The sequence below is a fragment of the Myxocyprinus asiaticus genome, chromosome 6 (genome assembly GCF_019703515.2).
Source record: "Myxocyprinus asiaticus isolate MX2 ecotype Aquarium Trade chromosome 6, UBuf_Myxa_2, whole genome shotgun sequence".
Lineage (NCBI taxonomy): Eukaryota > Metazoa > Chordata > Actinopteri > Cypriniformes > Catostomidae > Myxocyprinus > Myxocyprinus asiaticus.
Genome location: NC_059349.1, coordinates 52,466,388 through 52,491,652, shown reverse-complemented (window position 1 = coordinate 52,491,652; position 25,265 = coordinate 52,466,388). Strand labels below are relative to the sequence as shown.

Genomic DNA, 25,265 nt, shown 5'->3' with positions numbered 1-25,265 from the left:
TTAATTGTTGCAGCTCTAGTTCAAACATTGGTGCGTGTTTGTTGTTCTGCAGTGTTTGGTTTCTGATTCAATCCGTTAGTAGGTTGTTTTTCAGGCGTTCCCAGTCAGAAGCCCAGAGAACAGCAGCGCAGTGTTCTCAGACCGGCTGTTCTGCAGGCGCCTCCAGCCAAATCCCTCACAGAACTAGTCAAGACCAGTACGTATTTACACCCAGAACCCACACTGTAAATTTGCCCCCATTTCCACCTGGTATTACAATGTGTCTCGGGTGATCTGATCACATGTGGTCAGGTGACACATCGCTGTTTACACCTGGTCACTTAAATGCACCTCCTGTTACCACTTGTGTTCAGATTTGGAGGGGAGGGTCTCTGTTTCATGACGACATACATCAATCACTAGGTCATTGTGTTACTGCATGATAATAAAGCGCAACAATGTCAGAAAAGGCAAAGAAAGCGTGAAAAAAAAAAATGGTGCGCTGTTTCTCCCAGATGCGATTGAAAGCACAAACGCAACATGTCAAGCAGAATTATCTGTTATTTTAGTGGATTATCCGTATTAAAGGAGCTTCAGGTGTTCATGCTTGTCATGTGTTGATATCAGACACACTAAAGAAGATCTGTGAAGCTCTTGTGATTGTGTATGTGCTTTTTTTAAATTTTCCGATCAGACGGTTATTTCCTTTTAAGGCCGCTCATAAACGGCAAATTTTAAATTCTTGTTTTAGTGCAGCGGTTGATTGACAGGTGAGGGGTGGCGCTTCGGTGCTGCCAGGACACATACAGGACGGGTTAGCGCTTACACCACAAATGTCATGTGGACATATGCGTTTTTGACCACATTCGTATGTGATTTTTGTGATCCGATCACAAAACGAATCAGACCCCATTTAGACCTGTATTTTGGGCTGACCACATGTGATCGGATCACCCGAAACGCATCTTAATACCAGGTGGAAACGAGGTCTGTCAGACAGAAATACAGGAAACAGGTTCAGAGCAACATGAGGGATCAAGTGGCTTTGGTCCGTGAGAGAAAACGAATTAATAGGATTTTGTTTAATATTTTATCAAATATATATTCATAAATGATGGGGACATGAAACTGTACCCATTCTCTGTGATAATTAACATAATGACATCATGTTACAGATGCTGTCCATAGAGCTGAAGTTTAACCTTGTATATTTATTTTAATATTAGCTGATCGATCTTGTACACTGGAAAAGTGTGTTTGTGTGATTGATTCTGCTAGTTAATGCTTTTGTTTGTGCTTACAGACTCCAGCTGTGGAACAAATGGGGTGGGGAAGTTTGGAGATTCATCATCGGAGAGCCGATCCGTTTTCCAGAACAACACAGAGAGCTCGGACAAATCACCGGTGAGGACTGTCATGAGATGGAAATGCCTTATGATCACAGTCAGTCACATCCTGTTCAGAGCACTTCGTAAATATAACCGTCACCTGTTATTATTGCTTACGGTTGAAGTGGCCTGTGTGACTCTGCTTGCTTTAGTATTTTTTTTAGTATTTAATCATAGCTGTTTTTTTTACATATTTAAATATAATGTCAACAGCAATATAAAATACATTTAATAAATTAATACAAAATTTTAATATTTTTTTTCCACCTAACTGTAGACTGTTTATTGTTGCCGTATTAATAAAGAATTCAACAAATGTGCGATGTTCAAGAAATAGTTATATGATCATTGTGACTTGTCATCATTGGATTTACATTATTTGGGATTCTTTAAAGAAGCGAGAGAAAGATGGGGAAGAAAATGGAGGTGGAAGTAAAGAAGAGAGCAATGAGAAGAAGGAAAGTGGAGTGGACTCGACGTTCGTGTTTGGACAGAATATCAAAGAAAGGGCAAAGGTCAGAGCTGACTCTCAAAACATACAAATGGCTTTGATTTAGTATTTAAATAATCAAATTTGTACTGTGCTGTATGATATAGCTAAATACTCAATATTATCTCAATATTTACCAACACGTTTTCTACTTAAACATTTTAATTAGGGCTGTTGATTTTGACGCTTTAAATCAGCGCGATTAATTATATAAAAAGAAATGCGTTAAAAACATTAACACAATTAGTCATGTCCCTGGACTGTAATAATAATACTCCTACCATCAGAGCAATGTAAGCTATAAAAACCACCTGTTTTCATCAGGGGGCAGTAAGTGAAACTCCAGTTTTTTAGGCAACGTACAGCTGTACAAACACTAGCGACAGCACAATATGAGAACGCGTTCTTGCATTCAAACACAGCTGAGTGGAGCCCAGTTCTGAATGCAGGAATCTCAAGATGCGTTTTTCTTAGTTTCAAACTACGTTTAACTTGACATGGCGACCTAAAAACGATGCAGTCAAAGTGACACTCCATCTGACTCCTGTACATTGACGCATCCTTAAAAAATCTATCTTGGACTTATTGACTGATTCAATTATAAAGTGGATTGCTGTGGTCTGTAGGCCAATGATAGGCTTATGTTCAGTAATATGGAAATAAACAATGTAATGCCTTCTAAAGCCACTTTTTATATTGTCTTATCAATGCTTTACTCATCTGCCACAATAATGTAATGCATTTTAATTAAATGAATTGTTCTTTTTATAATATACAGATATATTATTTATATATCATTTGAATATAACTATAATTAATGAATCATGATGTATTATTTGAGGGCCTTTCTCAGCAAATATGTATGCAATTAATTCATAGGCATATCATGTAATTAATTACATTTTTTAAAAATATTGATTAACAGCCCTAATTTAAATATATCTTTAGTGAATATTAATTGATGCATATAAATAGTTGAATCATCAAGGATGCAGACTCCTCACCTTTCTTCGCCATTTTGAAACCAAAATTGATCACTTTTGTGATTTGTGCAGATCCGAAGAGTTTTTGTTTTGGAGGCGGGGGGAGGGTTGGTGGTGGTCAGACTCTGACATATGCTTGACTACTGTGTGATTGATTACAGCAGCGTCCAACCACGTGCTTGGCTACAGCAGCGCATGCACGGTGATACTGTGTCTGACAGGAATGGACCGGGAAGGGCTCAGAAAAAGCAGCACTTGTGAAACTTCTCATTCGGAAACAAACTGAATGACCTGGTGCATGTACTGACCAACTGAATGAGAGGGGCATGTTGTCTGTTCACTTTTGCATCGCCATGTGTGTCTACCTCGTAGGGGCAGAAGAGCTATGATTAATGCTTAAAAGTGATTGTTTATATGTGAAGGAGCTTTCACGTGACTTGCGTCAGCACTGCTGAAGTCTATGGAGTGACGTGTCAGCATTGACCCCAGCTCCAACTTTACACCGAAGTGTTTTTCACACAAGTTTTTGCCTCACAAGTGATGTCTTCAAGAGTACAAAGAAACAAGAAATATTTAGAAACTGAATATGAATTGTATAATGCCAGCACAAATATGATGTGCGTTTTCGATAAATCACCCAGCCCTAATTGGAACTAAGGCAATAAAACTTCCCAGATGAGTTGAGAATTTGCTGAGGATAATCATGTGACTTTTTCTTCCACAGTTGGATGAGAACAGCACGTCCAGTGACTCTAAAGACCCCTCACGAGATTCTCAGTCTGGGAGGACAAATTATTTCTTACAGTACATGGGCACGTCTAGGTAACCAACTCAAAACCTTTCAGAAGCCTTTCCAAAAATATTCTCTCTCTGGCTCAAGTCCAATGCTCTGCAGTCCTGTAAATCTGCCTCTGTGTGTTTTTTCAGCTCCAACAATTCCACCAATAGTTCAGATAAAGGCTCCAAGTTCGTCTTTGGCCAGAATATGTCTGAGAGAGTGCTGGTGAGAGGATCATCTGGCTAGTTTTGCAGTTCACCACAGATACACATTTTTAAACTGTTCTGTGTGTGTGTTTAGGCTGTTAAGTTTTTTAATAAAGCATATACAAATTCCAACAAAATTTAATGTTGTTGTGTTTGCTTCAATTATTTCAGAGTCCACCTAAAGGGGGCGAGTCGTCAGCCGAGAGCAGTAAAGACAGTTCGGCTCCAGTGTCTGAGCCATCGTCACAAGAGACCACACCTGAGAAAAGTAGGTGTCCAGCTCACTGTCGCACATAACTAACAGAAGCTTTGAAAAGGGTCTATTTACACCAAACACTGAGCAAAACCAGTGCTTTGCATGCTTAAATGCATAAGACAACCCATAGGATAATACAGGTATTAGTAGCTTAAGCCAAGCTTACACTACTCGACTTGTGGTCGGAGCCCTGCGAGCCCTCACAGTCCTGTTTTTCGTCATGCTGGTGCGAACACTTCAGGACTGTAATGTATCAACTACACGACCATTCGTCCCCAACTGAGGCCATGTGTCACACTAGTATTAAGATGCGTTTTGGGTGATCCGATCACAAATGTACAAGCGAGACATCACTGTTACACCTGGTCATCACTTGACCTCTTGTGCTCCGATTCCAAGGAGAGGGTCTCTGATTTCATGAGGATATATATCAATTATTACGTCTGTGTTTTATTGAATGATAAGGAAGCGCAAAAAGTAAAAGACAAGAAAGATAATCGCTAAAAACCGGCACACAGTTTCTCTTAATTATATGGAAACATGACATTTTGTTATTTTATTGCAGTACCTGTAATTGAGCGTATAATGTGCATGCTGCCCATTTCTCCGTCCCTATTTGGTTTTTAAATTTTGCGATCATATGCCTATTTCTCTTTAAATCCGCACGGAATCGGCAAAATAAACGGCCTTGTCATCCCGTTTCAAACGGATCGCCAAAAATGCATCTTAAGATTAAGATAATGAAATTCATTCACAAACCTCTGCAGCTTATTCTTGGCCAACAAACATGAAATAACGGCTCTCGCCCTTTTTTGCGCTTCATTGGCATCGTTTGCAAGGGAAAAAATAACACCGCTGATAATGATTAAAAACGGCGAGTAGGGAGATGTTTTTATATTTCATTGGCTGTGGCTCATTGTCATCTCTCGCTCGTCAGGATGGTGCGCACACATGATGACAAGACGTCTAGATATCAAGCTGTTTTGAAAACTGTCGTAGCATCTGGGACTAGTCTCGGCATGTCGCAGGAGTGTGCACACAACAAGACCGATGAGATCCGAGACATCTCGTCACAGACTAGTCGCCAACTCAAAACATCAAAGGAGACGAGCTTGTACATGTAGTGTACACTAGGCTTTAACCTCTTCAACTCTGGTGAATTTATTTTTTGAATGCTACCTGCAATTTTTTACACCAAAATTTAACAGCTCACCATACACACTTAGTGGACTAATTGCATAGTGGATCTCATATGGAGTGGTTGTGGCGTAGTGGACTAAAGCACTGAACTGGTAAGCGGAAGGTTGTTGGTTCAATCCCCACAGCCACCACCATTGTGTCATTGAGCAAGGTATTTAACTCCAGGTTGCTCCAGGGGGATTGTCCCTGTAATAAGGGCACTGTAAGTCGCTTTGGATAAAAGCGTCTGCCAAATGCATAAATGTAAATGCATAAAATTGGTCTCATTTTACAGAAAAAAAAAAAAAAGAAACTCCCCCCCACAAATTTTAAGAAACATTCCAATAGCAAATAATATTGTATATGTTTACAGTCTTAGGATCCAATTACATTTTTTGGTTTCCTAAGTTTATAAGGATGTCATTTCTGTTCTGTTTGCTCTATCTTCTTGCAAAAAGTCTTATTTCATTCCACTAGATGGCAGCAAGTACTTGGATTTTTTTTTTTTTTTTTTCACTATCACCCTCTTTCACAATATACAGGTCTAAAATGTAGTTGTTGTTGTTTTATGTAACATACATGCAGATGTGCTGTAGTTCTTTGAAAAGTTCAGACTCTAAGCTTCAAATGGTACCACATATGCCTGACTTGTGGTACCAGGGACTTTTATTTTGTAATTCTAAATTTATTACACGATTCTTGCTGCACCTACAGACCTGGGTTAAGGTCTTTCACATCACATATTCATGATGAATATACACTCTTGGTGTGGTGTCCTAATTAAAGAGACAGACGATACATTTTGCTTCCTAATAAGCTACAATCACCGCAAGATGTTTTTTCAGTCGCTTGGTTTCTCTTTTCGTTGCATCACGCTGAGTAGCCCCACCCACAGTGAAACCTCATTGATCCAAAATCCTGCTCCACATAATGGTATATTTAATATAAAATACGTTCTGATTGGGTGATTTTTTTTTTTTTTTTTTTTTTTTGTCACCGTGACCAAAATAATATTTTATATAATTAATATTCAGCTAAACCTTCACCATAGTAGGCAGTAAGTGGCTTTCAGTGCATTTTGAGCTATTGCCAGCTGTTGATCTTATTTCATTGTGTGTGTCAGATCACAGTGTAACAGAGTCTCTGGAAGAATCAGCAGCCGCATACACCAAAGCCACTGCCAAGAAGTGCATTCTGGAGAAGGTGGAGGTCCGTACAGGAGAGGAGGCGGAGAGCAATGTCTTACAGGTGAGACACCAACTGTGATTCCTCTGAACAATTTAAAGTGCAGCATTGCAGTCAGAGTAGACTCCGTGTTTAAATGCATGTAAATGCCAGCTGTTAGGTTGTGTTCACATGCTCATGGAAAACCTGGAAATATCAAGTAGTTTTAAAAGTATTGAAAATATTTCAGTCATGGAAATATAGTGAATATCCTTTTATCTCGTTAGCATGACTGCTGTGTGCATTTTCCATTTCCCTTTTTGATTTGTAACAACTAGCACCTAATAAACATGCAAAAAAAAAAAAAAGAAAATCTAGACTAAATAGATTTACTATCAATTTATGACAACATTGAGGACAGTGGGACTAAGTTGTGAAATATTTAAAAAATACCAAGATAGGGGGCCTGTGTAGCTTAGCGAGTACTGATGCTGACTACCACCCCTGGAGTCGCGAGTTCGAATCCAGGACGTGCTGAGTGACTCCAGCCAGGTCTCCTAAGCAACCAAATTGGCCTGGTTGCTAGGGAGGGTAGAGTCACATGGGGTAACTTCCTTGTGGTCGCGATTAGTGGTTCTCGCTCTCAATGGGGCGTGTGGTAAGTTGTGCGTGGATCGCGGAGAGTAGCATGAGCCTCCACATGCTGTGAGTCTCCGTGGTGTCATGCACAACGAGTCACGTGATAAGGCAACTGAGACTTGTCCTCCACCACCCGGATTGAGGTAACCGCGCCACCACGAGGACCTACTAAGTAGTGGGAATTGGGCATTCCAAATTGGGGATAAAAAAATAAATAAATAAATACTAAGATTTAGAAAATCAAAAATTAAATTGTTTATTATGTTTTGAGAAGTGTTGGTTATTCATGTTTTTGAGATGTTATAGGCACTACAGCTGATTTTCTGTAAAGCTGCTTCGTAACAATGTGCATTGGGAAAAGCACAAATAAAATATGACTTGATTTGACTTATGTAACAATGTTTTTTTCTACTTTGGTGACACAGTCTCAATGTTCTCTCTTTGTATTGCCAAACAAACAAGTGATAGCCAGTTATGAAGCATTTTACCAATCAGAAATTAGCTTGCTTAATTCTGTTACAAGTATTGGCCAGCATCATCCAATCACTGCCAACTGTGTTAAAATAAAATTATACATTATACATTTTAAATCTATGTACTTATAAACATTGTCACATGTCTGCCAAACATGTTGAGTGATCCAAACATCATCTGCAGCCTGAAACTGGACTTTAAATAGGAAGTTTGGATGACTGCATAAAGGGCTATAGGATGCTCCCTATTTAGTGAATGACTTAACCTCCGGTTTGCTGTCTGTCTGCACTGGTCTCAGAACAGTTTGAGATGCACCATGTCCACCAATTCTCAATGTGAAAATCCACAGTAAATAAAGGATTTCTAATGAAAACCTTGTGCTATTGTACACTATAGTGGACATTGTGTTTAGCAGTGTGGTGTTTCGCGATAAATCACTCAAATTTAAAAAATGGCATATCAGATGAAACTACAGACCCTTAAGGGATATCTTCTAGAGACTAGAGATATTTATTTTTTTACTCAATGTAAAAACTTGATTAGCTTTCTTACTAGATGTAGTTTTGTTGCCGTTTCTCCCAAAAACAAACTCCGCTGTGATCGGCGCCATGTTGTTTTGCCACATGACTCTGTGCATCGAAAGTTTAACACTTTACCGACAGCACAGAGTCTCCTGAATTGAGATCATTTGTTTTAAATGAATTTAAAGTATGCATTGCTTATATTAAACCCAAAATACAACGTCCACGCCTGTTTACACGGGGTCGCACGGTGTTGAAACATTTAATTGGCATCATAAAGCTCTCTGAGCAATTTCAGTGTTGCATTCAAATATCAGGATGTAAGTATAATCGTTTTAGTCTGTTTCAAGACGAACCTGACATTTAGTTGAAATACACCAGAGCAATCTCTGTCAAATTTTTAAAAACTGATACCTTGATTTTTAGCAGTTTTTGCAGGACAGTGTTTTGTCTCACTGCAACTTAACACATCTAATGAGCTGGTTTGATTGTGTTGTCTCCACAGATGCAGTCTAAGTTGTTTGTGTTTGATAAGCCGGCTCAGTCATGGGTTGAACGAGGCCGCGGTCTGCTCAGACTGAACGACATGGCGTCCACTGATGACGGGACGTTACAGTCTAGATTAGGTAAGTCATGTTTCTTCATAGGGGTCTGAATGTTTCTCTGTCTGCATGAAATGATCCCCTTCCATGTCTCTCTCTTTCTCGCAGTGATGCGTACGCAGGGCAGTCTGCGGTTGATTCTCAACACAAAGCTTTGGCCTCAGATGCAGGTGGATAAAGCCAGCGAGAAGAGTGTTCGAATCACAGCTATGGACACCGAAGACCAGGGCGTCAAGGTTTTCCTCATAACGGTAGGATGGACTCTTGTGTAACAATCTTAAACTTTATACATTAGTTAAAGCTTAACCTACACTGATCAGCCACAACATTAAAATCAACTGCCTAATATTATGTAGGTCCCCCTCGTGCCACCAAAACAGTGCCAACCCGCATCTCAGAATAGCATTTTGAGATGATATTCTTCTCACCACAATTGTACAGAGCGGTTATCTGAGTTACCATAGACTTTATCAGTTCAAACCAGTATGGTCATTCTCTGTTGACCTCTCTCATCAACAAGGTGTTTCCATCCACAGAACTGCCACTCACTGGATGTTTTTTTGCTTTTGGCACCATTCAGAGTAAATTCTAGAGACTGTTGTGTGTGAAAATCCCAGAAATACTCAAACCAGCCCATCTGGCACCAACAATCATCCATGCGATTATCTAATCTGCCAATCGTGTGGCAGCAGTGCATAAATCATGCAGATACGGTTCAGGAGCTTCAGTTAATGTTCACATCAACCATCAGAATGGGGAAAAAATGTGATCTCAGTGATTTGGACCGTGGCATGATTTTTGGTGCCAGATGGGCTGGTTTGAGTATTTCTGGGATTTTCACACACAACAGTCTCTAGAATTTACTCAGAATGATGCCAAAAACAAAAAACGTCCAGTGAGTGGCAGTTCTGTGGACGGAAACGCCTTGTTAATGAGAGAGGTCAACAGAGAATGGCCAGACTGGTTTGAACTGACAAAAGTCTGCGGTCACTCAGATAACCGCTCTGTACAAATGTGGTGAGAAGAATATCACCTCAGAATGCTATTCTGAGATGCGGGTTGACGCTGTTTTGGTGGCACGAGGGGGACCTACACAATATTAGGCAGATGGTTTTAATCTTGTGGCTGATTGGTTTATATAGGCCGATATTTAGCCGATTAACAGAAGTGATCAGAAGTTTGACTTATTATTTTTATGCATGTATTGTTTATGCAATTATAGTTTTACATGCAAATATAATTTGCATGCATCGTTGGACATCTGCACTTTTCTTTAATTCAAAATAATATGAATACTTCCAACAGTGAAGCACAAGACGTGCACTGCATCAGCCTATATAACTATATTATGGCAAAGGGAAGACTTGTCAGTAACAGTGAAAATAGTAATGAACGTTACTAATATGTAAACGGATCTGGGGCATCATGGTGTAAATTTGATAAAATAATAAAAAATGTTTTCCAAAAGTAATCCAAATATTCCGTAAGTGATCGAATTGCTTAATGCACGGCAGACACTTCTCTTTGAAGGTTTACTGTACGATGGTTTAGTTTTAAATAATTCTGATGTTTTGACAGGCGAGTTCTAAAGACGCTGGTCAGCTGGCCGCTGCGCTGCATCACAGAATCCTGGCCCTGCGGAGTCGTGTTGAACAGGAACCTGAGAGCACGCCTGCCCTGCCCGAACCAGAGATACCACAGTCAAGTGACGATGACGAGCCCGCTAACAACAGCAGCGCCAACAACACAACTGGCTCTGGAAATTCCACCGCCAGCGGTATGATCCCTTTATTTTTGTGTGTGTTCAATACAAGTTAAGTTCAATCATCGTTTCAAAAGTATAGCCACAAGGGTAACACTTTACAATAAGGTTCCATTTGTTAACATTAGTTAACTACATTTGTTAACCCTTTAAACTCTGAGGGTGTTTTTAAAGTTTTGCTGTTTCAGAGGCATACCCAAAATTATGGGTTAATGTGTTTGGTATCATTTTAAAGAAAACATTTACAAAATTTAATGATATAGATTTTTATAAATTCTGAGACTCTCAGCCTAAGAAACTGCTGAAAAACTACAAAACAATTTGAGCCAAAAATGTACTTTTATTTGTATTTTTCTGATTTGACATTATATACAGGGTTCGCACAAGGTCCTTAAAGTGCTTGAATTTAGCTTTTTGAAATTTAAGTACTGGAATACCTTGAAAATCTGCATGTTTTGTTGAAAGTGCTTAAAAGTGTTTGAAATTAAAACAACATTTCTATACATTTAGCATGCCTGAGAAACGCATTCATTTTCCACATATATTTAAATCATATTCGCGTTATCCCCCGCTCACTGCGCACATATTTAAACCACCCAAGATTGGAAGAAGCTATCTGACCGACATGAAAAGTGACCAGTTATAGCTCATTTGGATTTTTACGGGATGTGTGAGGTGGGTAAACAACAAAGATCTGTGCTTTCAGTTGTTGCCAAATGTCAGTGTGGATATACATACCTCTACAGCTCGCACATGAGACAAAATTTTGTGCTTGGTGACAAAAGTTGTGTTGTGTAGTGGTTTAACTTTAATACAGAGATCCCTTCATTACGTGTTGTGTCGCATGAGCGTGTACTCCGAAGGAAATTTACCTCATGGATTGGCTGTATGGAACTGGTGTGGGTATCTGGTTACCATGGCAACGACGTCACTTGGTCACGCCACGTGAAAATGCATGTGAGGTGTTTTCTGTAACTGTGAATGTTAATTTCCCCACGACCATGGAGGTAAATCAGACAATGTCACAATGTCAATGTCATATAGCCACAGAAGAACGCAAATGTGCAGAAAATGCTGGGAAACCAAATAATATACAGTAGTTGTGGGATTTTTCTTAAGAAAAGTGGGCAGCTTCACTGCTCGGGACAAAGCAGGGACTGGAGGTGTCGGTGAAATAGCCTATACATGCATGTGAACGATTTGGTAAATTTCAGTGTTAGGTGAACAAGCATTTATTTCGGCTGATCACGTCCATGATCAGAGCTGCACAAGCATAGGTGGACGTGTGCATACCACCGTCTGTGTGTTTGACAGATGCGGTGCGTCTCTGAAGGGCAACAAGCTCTAATAATTGCGTATCCAGACCAGGGGGAAGGTATCATTACTGTTGCAGTGTACAGTGCAAAGCAGATTTTCTAACTGTATTTGTCTCTTTAAATACTCCACAGAATTAGTTGATGCAGAACATGACTTTAAAATGTTATAAATTTCAACTATGTTTGGCTATTAGTAACACATGATGTCTATTTGAATGTCTATTATGTTCTTTACTCAGTTGTTGATAAAAAAAAAAAAAAAGACATTAATATCAATCAAATATAGGGCAGAACCGGCAAAGAAACAGTGCAGTGACTCTCTCGCCTTTGGCTTCTCATTTCTAAAACTGTCCCTTATCTTTGGGAAAGGGACATATGTAATTAGAGTGATCGATCCGATCAAGAGATTTTACAGGAGAATGGAGGTTCTACCAGATATTAAATACAAGGTTTCATATATTTTTCCCAGCTGTGAATAGACTGTGAATAATTAAACAACATGTTCAATAAAAACATGAAAACTAAAATAATTTGTTTGTCATTACATTAAGCAGATTGTGTTTGTCTATTATTAGGACTTGGTGGAAGATCAGACCACATTTTTATAAATAATGCAGAAATGTGGGTAATTCCTAAGGGTTCACATACTTTTTCTTGCCACTGTATGTCAAAGACATATACTAAGCTATTACTCCATATAATTTTGTCTGTGAGTAAAACAAATACACTGATTGTATTCTACTCTTTGAGAGTTTTCCAACAACATATGACACATGGTTATTTGATGAGTTTGATGTTTTTATTGATTAATATGAACAGTGCAAATGTATTAATATACATTATCAAAATGGAACACTTCTGATTTGTCTGCAAATTTCAAAGCACTTGTTCAGTTTTGGTCATAATGCCTACATGCACTGGAAAGTTGAGCTTCTACGCTTTTAAACGAGACCTATTTTGTGTTGGTCAAGACTGTAGTTGTTAATATTTTGATAATCTGCAAACTGGCCCATCCGAGCTTAAAGGGTGAACTAGCAATAAACAATTGCATTTTTTTTTTTTTTTTTTTTTTACTAACATTAGGAATAATAAATGCTGTTAAAAAATATCTTGTTCATTGTTAGTTCATGATACCTTATGCTACCTAATGATACCTAATGTTAACGAATGGAACCTTGTTGTAAAGTGTTACCGCCACAAGATAGAAACATTGTGTTAATATGACAGCGTTAACTAGGCATGATTCATGATTGGGTGTTTTTTTTTTTTTTTAATCCAGCTATACAGAAACTTAGACATACTTTTTTTTTTTTTTCTTTCTCAGACAACTGTGAGACCAGCGAGACCCTCGCAGCCGAGAGCACATAGCACCCTCGACTGACAACTGCCCTCCAGGGTTTTAGTGCAGGCATCTCTGGGGAAAGCCCAGACCAGCCCCTCTCGGACCGGTGCTGTGGACCCCGGGGGCCGGAGTCTCCCTCTCACCTAAACTTCTTAAGTTCATTTCCCCTTCAACATTTATTGTAAATCTGGAATCGATTTTCTTTTTTTTTTTTAATCATTTTGTTTGTTGTTTTTAGTTGTTGTTTTTTTTTTCCTATTGGACTGCAAATATACAAATTAAAAAGACGTCAAAAAGGAAAAAAAAAAAAAATACAGACTTTTCCATGTATGGATTTGGACTTGGTTGCTCATCATATTGATGAGTGTGAGGGTGTTTCTCTCTCTGATTAAGACGTGACTCGTCAAGACTGCAGTGTGTACCATGGGACTGTTTTTTAACTCATTCTCTCTCAGTGTCCCTCTATCTCTCTTTTACTGGCTCTCAGCTTTAGACCACTTCATTATGACATCACGCCTATTGGCCAATCAGCTGGCCGGAAGCACCACAGTCATCTGCCTGTACCTCTGTGTTCAGTGTAGTTGTAACATTTCCCCAGTTTTCGATTGATTTCTTTCATCTCCTGGACACACTTACTAGTCTGCTATGATGATAGTTAGATTTCTCATTGGTGTTAATGAATAAAGGACTAAACCAGCACGTGGACTTGTGCTGTAGTGAATCGGTTTCTCGAACTCGCCCCCTTTGTTAAAGAGAAAAATATCTTCACCCCATTGTCTATTGATACATCAAAATCAGTCATGTAGCTTCATTTAGGGGCAAATAATGTGTTTTTTTTTTTTTGTTTGTTTGTTTTTTTTTTAGTTTGACGAGAGTTTAACATTTAAAACAGCATCTCTGTATTTGTTTTTAATTTCCATATTCTGTGGGTTTGTATTGTGTTGACCTTTTTTTAAATATTGGTTTACTATATTAACTTTTTATCAATTTTCATGTCATTGGAGACAGTTATGTCAGAAATGAAGAGTTTCTTCGTGTGTTAGAAGTTTTGCGTGCATTTAGACACAGAAAAAGGACAAAAAAAAAAAAACCTTGTACCCTTGAATGTTCTGTACATTTCTATGCGTATATTATCACTTACTAGCACACCATGTCTCCAAACGTCCTTTACAAAATAGTAATATCAAAGTAAAAAAAAAAAAAGATTAAACATTTGAAATAAATTTTTGTCTTATGTCAAAGTGTGCCTCTATTTAATTTTTCACAAGAAAGTTTTTTAAAGTCTGCTAGCTATGTGGTAAAAGATTCTAGCACAATTCTTGTTTTTTAGGTGAATTTCACAAAACCTGTAAACAGACTTTCGGTTCCAGTAACAGTTATGGTGCAAACCACACAGTGCGACCAGTGTTGTGCGATTCCTAAACGAATGACTCTTAGGAGCTGGTTCTTTTGAATCTACAGCACGAAACATAGTGCAACCAGTGTAGTCCGGTTCTCGAACGAATAACTCTTAGGAGCTGGTTCTTTTGAATCTACAGCACGTAACATACAGCGTGACCAGTGTAGTGCGATTCCTGAACGAATGACTCTTATGAGCCGGTTCTTTTGAATCTACAGCACAAAATATACAGCGCGACCAGTGTAGACCGATTCCCAAAGATTGACTCTTCTGAGACTATTCTTTTGGATCTACTGCACAAAACATACAGCATGACCAGTGTAGTCCGGTTCCTAAACGAATGACTCTTATGAAACGATTCTTTTGAATCTTCAGTGCGACCACTATAGTGCGATTCCCGAAGGAATGACTCTTATGAACCGGTTCTTTTGAATCTACAGTGCGAAACAAAGCGCGACCACTATAGTGCGATTCCCGAAAGAATGACTCTTATGAACCGGTTCTTTTGAATCTACAGCGCGAAACATACATCACGACCACTATAGTGCGATTCCCAAAAGAATGACTTTTCTGAGACTATTCTTTTGAATCTACAGCACGAAACATACAGCGCGACCAGTGTAGACTGATTCCCAAACGATTGACTCTTATGAACCGGTTCTTTTGAATATACAACGCAAAACATACAGCGCAACCACTATAGTGCGATTCCCGAAAGAATGACTCTTATGAGCCAGTTCTTTTGGATCTACAGCACGAAACATACAGCACGACCAGTGAAATCTGGTTCCCGAACAAATGACTCTTATGAGCCGGTTCTTTTGAAACTACAGCATGACCAGTGTAGTCTGGTTCCCGAACAAATGACTCTTATGAACCGGTTCTTTTGAATCTACAGCGCGAAACATACAGCGCGACCAGTGTAGACTGATTCCCAAACGACTGACTCTTATGAACCGGTTCTTTTGAATATACAACGCAAAACATACAGCGCAACCACTATAGTGCGATTCCGAAAGAATGACTCTTATGAGCCAGTTCTTTTGGATCTACAGCACGAAACATACAGCACGACCAGTGTAGACTGATTCCCAAACAATTGACTCTTATGAGCCGGTTCTTTTGAATCTACAGCACGAAACATACAGCACGACCAGTGTAGTGCAATTCCCAAACGAATGACTCTTATGAGCCAGTTCTTTTAACTTTTAGCAAATCAAAAACACTTATCAGTCGGAGCAGTTACTGAATGAATGTAACTGACCTTAAATGTAAAATCTGAAATGACCTCATCATTTGGCAACAGACTGCTGAGAGCAGTAAATGCAATAAAAATGCATTTCTTATTTCCAAACATTTGTGCCTGGAAAGTATTGAATGTTTAGGAATCTTAGGAACTACCCAAGACTTTCACCCACTATTGCACTTGTGTATATGGTTGTGTGACAATAAAAGTGAAGGGAATTGGAATTGTTAAATTTCTTACGATTCTCATCCCTTATGAGAATTTGCAGGGTAAATTTGCTAAAAAAAAAAAAAAAAATGGTTGCAAAAAAATGGCTTAATTTTTCTTCGAGTAGCATATTATAACATCCATTTTATCAACGTATTCATGTTTGTGAACACACAGGCTCTTTTGAATAGTTTTATGAATGTTCACCAGATAGCACTATAGACACTGAATCTTAAATGAGCACCTCACTCCCCAAAGGACACAGACTGAGTGAATGGATGCACAAACTTAAAAAATAAAATTTCATACCTGGTGTGTTTTATCATCTATTTGGATTGCTGATAGAAATGTCAAAGAAATCAATAAATGTCTTTTGAAGTGACATCTGTCAAGCCTGATTCTGACAGCTTCTTTCATGCTGGACTTGTAATTTACAATGGACTCTAACAGAGTATTGTGTAAACACCACGGCTGACCAACTTCAAGTGGATATGTTAGACAGCTGAGGATGTAGTTTGCTTACTTTCATTTCAAACATTGATTGACTTCAGGAAGCAAACAAAATGCTAAAAATGACAGCAAGACAGAAATAAAGGCCTTTAATGATAAAAGAGACATTGTTCATATGTACCATTTAAAAGAAATTATATCACAGTTGGAACCATTTCAGTGGTACTATTAATGACAAGTCTAATTTACTAAAAAACTGATTTTTGAAGGCTTCGGATAAGCATGCAAACACTTGCTGGTGTTCTATGTACTGTAGATCAGTGTTTTTCAATGTGGCCCCGGGAACACTGCATGTTAGTTAAAGCCCTATTTGGGCGATAATTGTTTTACATTGGCACATGAGGCAATTTCAGCATTTGCAGGCACTTTAAAAACGACAACAACACCAGGGTCGTGTAATAATTCCTGTCCGAATCGACACCTCTGCGTTTAAAAAAAGAGTAAGAGGCCCAAAAACAATTTGACCATCTTTTTTGACAGCTTCTGCTGTAGGGCTACTGTTGGACACTTTGCACAGTATTTGGCACAAAAGATGCCAACTGTCCTGTATTAGCCGTGGGGTTCCGTAATTTGGCATTTTGGGATGCCCCCTGATTTGAAAGCATCGTGTCCCATATTAAAGCTGCAAAATGCTCAAGCTATATTTGAGTAGTGAAAAGTTGACAACACTATGCACAATGGCTTGTGTGACTGCTTTTTTTTTTGGAGGGCTATTGAAGGGATAGTTCACCCAAAAATATAATTTACTCACACTCATGCCATCCCAAATGCGTACAACTTTCTTTCTTCTGCAGAACACAAATGAAGATTTTTAGAAGAATATCTCAGCTCTGTAGGTCAATACAATGCAAATGAATGGGGTCTAAAACTTTTAAGCTCCAAAAAGCACAGTCATCTTAACAGTAACTCCAGTGGTTTAATATACTGTATGTCTTCTGAAGCGATCCAATCACTTTGGGTGAGAAACAGATCTATATTTCAATCCTTTTTTTTTTCTTTTTTTTTTTACTATAAATCTCTACTTTCACTTTCAGAATTTGAAAGAAAGTGATAGTGGAGATTTATAGTAAAAAAGGATTGAAATATTGATTTGCTTCTCACCCACACCTATCATATCACTTCTGAAGACATGGATTAAACCACTGGAGTCGTATGGATTACTTTTATGCTGCCTTTATGTAATTTTTGGATCTTCAAAGTTCTGGTCACCATTCACTTGCATTATATGGACCTACAGAGCTGAAATATTCTTCTAAAAATCTTAATTTGTGTTCTGCAGAAGAAAGAAAGTTGTACACATTTGGGATGGCATGAGGGTGAATAAATGATGAGAGAATTCACATTTTTGGGTGAAGTATTCCTTTAACAGTAACCAAGTTTTCATACACTTTTTGCACTGTTCTGTTATCGACAAAGGGAATATGCATACAAAATGTTTGCGTAAATTGCTGTCTCCTGCTCGTTTCCATTCAAATGTCCTTTTAGTGGTAAAATGGTGTGCGTCATGAGGTCATTCTAAAAAAAAAAAAAAAACACACATTGTCACATAAGTTTTGGTTTAGTGCAAAAGAAACCTGCCCTTGGGCCTTTTCCATACAGAATTTTGTGTATATTGCAAATTGTTTACCTTTCGCGTCCCAGATGTCCCCACATTTGTGTAAAAGGCAGAGAGTATTGAAACAGCTTATTAAAATGGGCCAGCTTACTCTCATTTTAATTTCACATAATTGCAATAGTAGGAAATATCAGAAGACGACGTCAAAATGGAGAAGTAGCTTGTCTGTATCTGGGATTATTCAAAGAAATTGATTGGAATACCTGGCAAAATACAACAGAACTGGTGGCAATAGTGAGCCGGTAATCCTATATTACACACTTGAATTAAAAATATGCACAATCCGTTCACAAAACTAAGTGCCCATGTAGCAAAGCCAGCAGCGAGCAGGTTGCATACTTCTGGAGGGGTCATTCACCAGCCGAGTAACTGCCACTGAGATGAGAATGCTAACGGAAAGCTTTCTCCTGGTATTTTAGATTGTCAATAATTGCCATCTGAATGCAAAAGACAAACAGTTACCATTGTAATAGTGCTGAAAACCCCTGATTCAGCTCTTCCGCTCAAGTTGTATTGAGTGTCAGAAAGGGAAATGGTCTTTAGGAGCCGCATTGAGAAACACTGATGTGAATGATTAGAATTGAAGTGAACGCAAATAGAAATTAAGGTTTCATGAGTATGTCTAGAGTTTCCATGCATTCTGCATCATAGTGATGAAATACTCATCGCTGTCAATGGAGGCACTGACTCCACTGTAGTAATTCACAAACTCTTCCAGTGTGACCTGAGGAAGGAAAGGAGATAAACACATTATATATGTCCAGTCCTATAGATACTGAAGGGACTGTGTAATGTTTTGAAATTGACAAATCTACATGACCGCTCTGCAGATCTCTCTGAAGAATCCCAACATTAGAAGCGAGTGGCTTAAGTTTTTTATTTTTGTATTTATTTTTTGGATTTTTCCCCTTTTTCACCCAATTTGAAATGCCAAATTCCCAGTGCGCTTTTAAGTCCTCGTGGTCACGTAGTGACTCACCTCAATTCGGGTGGTGGAGGATGAATCCCAGTTGCCTCCGCATCTGAGACCATCAACCGTGGCTTGTAGAGTGCGTTGCCACGGAGATATAGCATGTGTGGAGGCTTCACGCCATCCACCGTGGCATCCATGCTCAACTCACCACGCGCCCCACCGAGAACAAACCACATTATAGCGACCACGAGGATGTTACCCCATGTGACTCTACCCTCCCTAGCAACCGGGCCAATTTGGTTGCTTAGGAGACCTGGCTGGAGTCACTCAGCACACCCTGGGATTCGAACTAGCGAACTCCAGGGGTGGTAGCCAGCGTCTTTTACCACTAAGCTACCCAGGCCCCGGCTTAAGTTTATTTTTTAACAAGATCCCTAATCGTTTCAGTCTGATCTGAACATTTTGAGTGGCACATTTGACCATATTAGCACATTTTAGGTAAATTCCTTCCAACAACAGAATTCCAAAGAGACTTTTATTAGGCTGGAGATGCATCCATCAAAAAAGTAATTATTTCAAGGATGTGTAAAACAGCATGGTACCTTTCCATCCTTCTCGTACGGAGAGTCGAAGCTGTCCAGGAAAGAACGGAAGACTTGTTCTTCGGTCCACTCCCCGCTCTTGTATTTGGGGTGATGTTTGCTGTTGTAAACACCCTGTAGATCTTCTACAGTCACCACGCCATCTCCTGTTCGGTCAAGCTTCTGAAAAGCTTTGTTGATCACCTGCTTCCGTGCATTTGACATGGGCGGCTGAGGCATGGAAATAGAATCAGTGGGTAGAATGGAAATTAGCATGTTATAGTGGTTCCTGAAAGTGGGCACAAAAAATAATAATCCTCCTCTCTTCATTGTAGATTTTCAATGCAGTGGCTATTAAAGCTGTCTCATTGCATATTCAAATTGTCATGTCAACAGTTTTATGTTTGAAGCCTGAACTATTTAAAATCTTGTCGATCTTGCTCACATGATGTAATAATACCGGTTAACAAAATAATTAGTAATCAACATAATCTATGTTTGGGCTCATTCGATGACACAAGAGAAGGCTACTGCGTTCTGCAAACACTTTGGCATGTCATTCTTACCCTTAATTTCTCAAGAAACTCTTCAAAGTTGAGTGTGCCACTTTCATCTTTGTCTATCAAGGCAAAGATCTGCTTGGCTTTGTCCCTCCCCACAGACACACCGTAGTTTTCCAGCCCCTTCTCAAACTCTGGGAAGTCCAGAGACTTACTGCCATCATCATCTATAATCCGAAACATCCTGGAGATAACATAAAGGGAAGTCTGAGCAGACGTTTCTGCTCTCGATTTGATAAATGAGACCATATGAACTCAAACTTTTCTTTTTAAATTCTTCCAAGACCAAATCATTGGAGTTGTGCCATCCTCGTTAATTTTACAGCTCTATATTTTTACACATGAAAAAAATGTTTTTATGCATTTCAATCTCATAACAGAAATTCTGTCACATTTAAAATAAAATAGAAAGAACTTTAGGAGAAACATCTGATAATTAAAGTTATTTAAAGGAGCACTCATAATTTTTTTTTCCTCTAAAAAACGTTTAACTCCTAAAGACATGAACTGTGATTTTGCAATAAAGCAAGAGCACTCACATTATCATATAGACTCCAGTCACATCAGTAACCTTATAAGAGCTGTTTTATTCTACATGGAGAGGGTCCGCACATGGGGGCGGCCATGTTAGAATCACATGACCAGATGAATACTACTCACTTAATCTCAGTAACCGTCCTGTTATTTGACACTTTCACTCATTGATTAAAATAATCATGACTGACTGTGAATACTAAACTTCTACAATGGCATCTGAAACTGAAAACTATTGATTTTAAATTATGCTGCATCCACGCCACTAGGTGTCAGTGTCAGTCTCTCATTTGTGCCTATGTTTATTTGTCCTGGGGAAATTTAGGAGTATCATCTGATAATAAAGTTATTTAAATGTAACAAAACTCCATTAAGTCTTCTGAGCTATGATAAACTCTGTAAGAATTTGCTCTAGGATATTGCTTTTCAGTCCTCTATCTTTGTAAATCTAGACAGAGGTAACTGAAGCTGAAGTATGTAATTTCTGCAGCACTAGTGCCACCGAATGGAATTGCAAAACTAAAACAATGTTTTCAAAACAGCTTTCCGAATACACTAAAGGTCGACCGATGTTGGATTTTGCTGATACCGATAACTTAGGTGGTGGCAAAGGCCAATAACCGATTAATTGTGCAATAGTTTTTTAAAATCGATTCATAGAATATTACAACATTTTCTTAGTCAGCACAGACATAGAGGTCAGAGTACAAAATGAATACAATCCCAGATGTAGCTTATTTTTCAACCTAAATCCCAATAATAATCAGGAAAAAAAAGATAATAGGGTGAATAACATGGGACTTTTAACACTAAAAATGTCTGAAACTCACTAGGGACTTTTATTTTGAAATGACATAGACGTTACAATGCTCTATATTTAATATTTACCAAATTAAGCTTTTTATAGCCTATATATTATTATTATTATTCACAATATGAAGTTGGAGAAACAATGTATGTTCTGATGAGGGATGTTTCTATATAGTCACATTTTTCTTTGTATGCTCTTGCTTCAATTTAAAAAACGTAATTATCATAGGAACACTGAGGAAAAAACTATCGGTAGCTATAGGCATAGTTATTTGATAATAAACGATAGTTCCAAAAAGCAACTATCGGCACTGATTAATCAGTAAAACCGATATATCGGTCTAACTCTAGAATAAACCCCTCGTCTGCTGTTGTTCAAACCGTTAGATTGTCCCGCCCGCAACTAAGCGGGTCACTCAAAACAAACACAGGAATTTTTATAGTGCCACAGAGACACAGTGTTTACAGTTTTTGAGAAAATGACCCTATGAATGGCTTACTTACAGTTGCAATCAAAATTATTCAACCCCCCTGACCAGCAATACATTCTGGTGATGTGAATTAAAACACATCAACTAAAACCTCAGTAAACAGTCAAAGTAAGTTTTTAATACACATTTGAGTGATTTTGAGAACAAAGAGTTCAGTTTACCCACATTTTAAAATAAAAAATAACTAATTCTCTCCACAAATGTCATGTCAAAAGTATTCAACCCCCAAAGTCAATCATTTGTGGAGCATCTTTTATCCTTAATAACAGCAAATAAATGTTTCAGGTAAGTGTTCTCGGGCTTCGGACACTTTACACATTTCTCATGAGCAAAAGCTTCCAGCTCATTGACATTCTTTGGTTTCTGTGCTGCCACTGCTTCCTTGTAATCCCAACAAAGGTTTGCAATGGGATTTTAATGATGGACTGAAAGGGCCATTTAAGGACATTCCACGATCTATCCCTGAACCAGATTTTGGACAACTTGGAAGTATCCTTGGTGTTATTGTCTTGCTTCAATTTACACACTGAAGGCATCACATTTTTCATGCCAAAATGGCCTGATACCTGAAAGAATCCATGGGGTCAGTCACATAGTCAGGATAGCCGTTTCCTGCAGCCGCAAAACACCCCATAACAGGACTGACGCACCTCCATGCTTGACTGTGGGGATGGTGTCGTTCTTGTCATCACCTTGTCATCTTACTCCAGACGTACTGCTGACCCATGGGTCTAAAACTCATTTTCAGTTTAGTGTCATACGTCCATTAAACCTTCTTCCAGGACTCCACAGGTCTTTCCTAATTACTTCTTGAATATTCAAGTCAACATTTCCCTTGGTGAAGTTTTGCTTTCTTCCACACCCCAAGAAGGTTGCTGTTGTACCATATTTAAAAAATGTATGAATGGTGGTGCCAACTTTGTCTATTGGAAATTGAAGTGCCTTGGAAATGTACTGTTAGCCATGACCTTTCTTGTGTAATTAAATAATCTCCTCTATTAGTTTTTGAGACAGCTTATTTTTAATTGCATTTTTTGCATAGAAATACATTTTTGCTTACAACGCTAAACTTAAATAAGTGCCATTGCAGACTGATGACTTAATTTTGTTTTAAAACAATTACTTGTGTAGCCTTACATATTGAAGAAACAGCTACATGCAATAGGGGTTGAATAATTATGACATGGCTGTATTTTTAAAAAATCCTGCTATTTAGAAATATTAGGTTATATATTCACACTATGACTTTGAATGTGTCACTCAACTGATTTAGATGTAAAAATTCTGGGTCATCAGAAAAGCTTACCTTTGTAAATCCTTACTGTCTTGGGGGGTTGAATAATTTCGATTGCAACTGTATATATGTCACTACATATTAAGCTGGGATTGAAGAAAGTATTTTAACACCGAAAAAATGACATACTTCAGCTTTAAAAGAGATATATCCATGTGGATTGTTTTTAAGAAACTATACTATTTATCTTGCCTCCCGAGACCCTTGATTCCCGATGCTCCTCTGTTAAGACACTGTTGCCTCAGCTCCTGCAAAGCATCTGCGGCCATTATCACCTTAGTACAGTCTCTGTGGATCCCACTTCAGATAATTGCTGTGGCAGAGAATTTTCACAATAGTAAATATAAACCACAATTTGATGAGCTCAGATTAGATATAGTGCATTAGGGATGACTAAATGGACTGAGGTGGTCGTCATGACGTCATGTGCGCAAACAAGGAAGTGTTTTAATGTAGCGTCTTCGGTTGCCTGGGAAAAATAAATGCAAAGAGTGTAACCGTGGCAACTGTAAACATAAGCCGCCATAAAACAATAGAGACCAACGATTATCTAGAGATTGTCAGGAAGAAAAGAAAAGAAAATAACACAAATAAATTATGTGAATAAATGATTTTTATCACACTCAATGTAGCTGTTCATTATCAATATATATATATATATATATATATATATATATATATATATATATATATATATATATATATATATAAAAAGCTAAGTTTATATCTTTATTACTTTCTGTTAAATATTCATGTCCTTGAGGTCCCCTATTTTGCAGATGATTTGCAGGATTAAAAGCGGTTTAACATAAATATAAATACAAAATATGTTGACAAGTTTAAGAATATATTGAGATACCTTTCCTGTAGCGGTGGCCTCTGGTGAACTGCACAGTCTCATGTGTTTTTCAAGTGTCTCTTAGATACACCTGCACATCTCCCCGCCCCTTCAAACTCAGCCCTCTGTTTGATTGGCTGTAATGCTTGTCAATCATCAGCAAGACCCGTATGTATTTTTGTTGTTGCGGTGTGTAGCATCAACCAATACATTTTTAATCAACATATCAGTAGCTGAATTATGTCATTTCCCATATGGTAAAAAAAAAAAAAAAAAAAACAGTTTATGCAAAAACACTTATTTGGAGGTCCTTGAGTAGTTACCACTGTAAAATAATAATACATGAATATCGGACCTCCTTCAAACGGTGCAAGGAGCTTTCAGAACATTTTTGTCATTATGTTAAACTATTTTATTTATGACAGTAGTGTTAAGTCACCATAGTTTCATTGTAAAAATACAATCTGACCGTTTAGACTGAACTTGACGGTTGACGGTTGCCATTGTGATTTATTTATTTATTATTATTTATTTATTTATTTTTATTTTTATTTTTTTGCAAGTGGGAATGATGTTGAAGTTGAAGTGTCCTTGATGAATAACTGCGTCACTCATTAAACTCCAACCAGTGGCATGGCCAAGGGTGGGCCGGGGTGGGCCTGGGCCCACCCAAATTAGACACAGGCCCACCCACAATATTAGAGATAATTTTTTTGATTTCAAATATATATTTATAAAACAGTAACAAAATAAAAGAATAAAAAAATGCATATATTCTAATTTCTGAAAGTGTGAAAGAACTGTTTGAATGCGCCACTTCCCTATTGTTAAGGAAAATGTGGTTAAAAAAAATTGGGGTGAAAACTTGGCCCATCCATGTATATGGAGGCCCACACAGAAGTAATTTCCTGGCTACGCCCTTGACTCCAACTGTTTTAAAAGATGCTAAACTATGACCTTTCAGTACAGGTAAGGGGACATGTATATACTTCCTTCCTCTTTAGTATTTAGATTGAGGTCATTTTTTGAGGTAGTTTTAGAGTTTTCTAGCCTTTCAAAACAAGGAGGTGAATCTTACAAGAACATGTCCAGGTTACATTTCACCTCAAAAATCAAACAGAGATTGTTTTATATTTTTATATTATATTTTGCATGAAGAAAGTGTAATTTAAAGACCGTACAACAATG

At 38.2% G+C, this 25,265-nt stretch overlaps 2 protein-coding genes across 5 annotated transcripts in view; one reads left to right on the top strand and one right to left on the bottom strand.

Annotated features, from left to right (window-relative positions):
• ranbp3b (RAN binding protein 3b) overlaps positions 1-14,320 on the top strand; it is a 44,369-nt gene extending 30,049 nt beyond the window's left edge. Inside the window, exons 7-17 of one of the 4 annotated variants that reach the window (XM_051700621.1) lie at positions 95-196; positions 1,283-1,383; positions 1,763-1,882; positions 3,565-3,662; positions 3,768-3,843; positions 3,996-4,092; positions 6,383-6,507; positions 8,563-8,683; positions 8,768-8,910; positions 10,238-10,436; positions 13,062-14,320. In XM_051700621.1, the coding sequence (XP_051556581.1) occupies positions 95-196; positions 1,283-1,383; positions 1,763-1,882; positions 3,565-3,662; positions 3,768-3,843; positions 3,996-4,092; positions 6,383-6,507; positions 8,563-8,683; positions 8,768-8,910; positions 10,238-10,436; positions 13,062-13,105 (1,226 nt within the window). In that variant the 3' untranslated portion in view covers positions 13,106-14,320. Of the gene's footprint in view, positions 1-82; positions 197-1,282; positions 1,384-1,762; positions 1,883-3,564; positions 3,663-3,767; positions 3,844-3,995; positions 4,093-6,382; positions 6,508-8,562; positions 8,684-8,767; positions 8,911-10,237; positions 10,437-13,061 lie in introns of all 4 variants that reach the window. The other 3 variants (XM_051700620.1, XM_051700619.1, XM_051700622.1) reach the window with 3 other exon arrangements.
• A 3,400-nt stretch (positions 14,321-17,720) lies between these two features.
• Positions 17,721-24,132, bottom strand: capsla (calcyphosine-like a). Its single transcript, XM_051700640.1, has 5 exons — positions 24,099-24,132; positions 23,432-23,552; positions 20,117-20,294; positions 19,572-19,781; positions 17,721-18,780 (listed from the first exon to the last, which is right to left on the bottom strand). Exons 2-5 carry the CDS (start codon positions 23,506-23,508, stop codon positions 18,679-18,681), a joined length of 567 nt encoding a protein of 188 aa, XP_051556600.1. The 5' UTR covers positions 23,509-23,552; positions 24,099-24,132; the 3' UTR covers positions 17,721-18,678.
• Between the last annotated feature and the right edge of the window lie 1,133 nt (positions 24,133-25,265).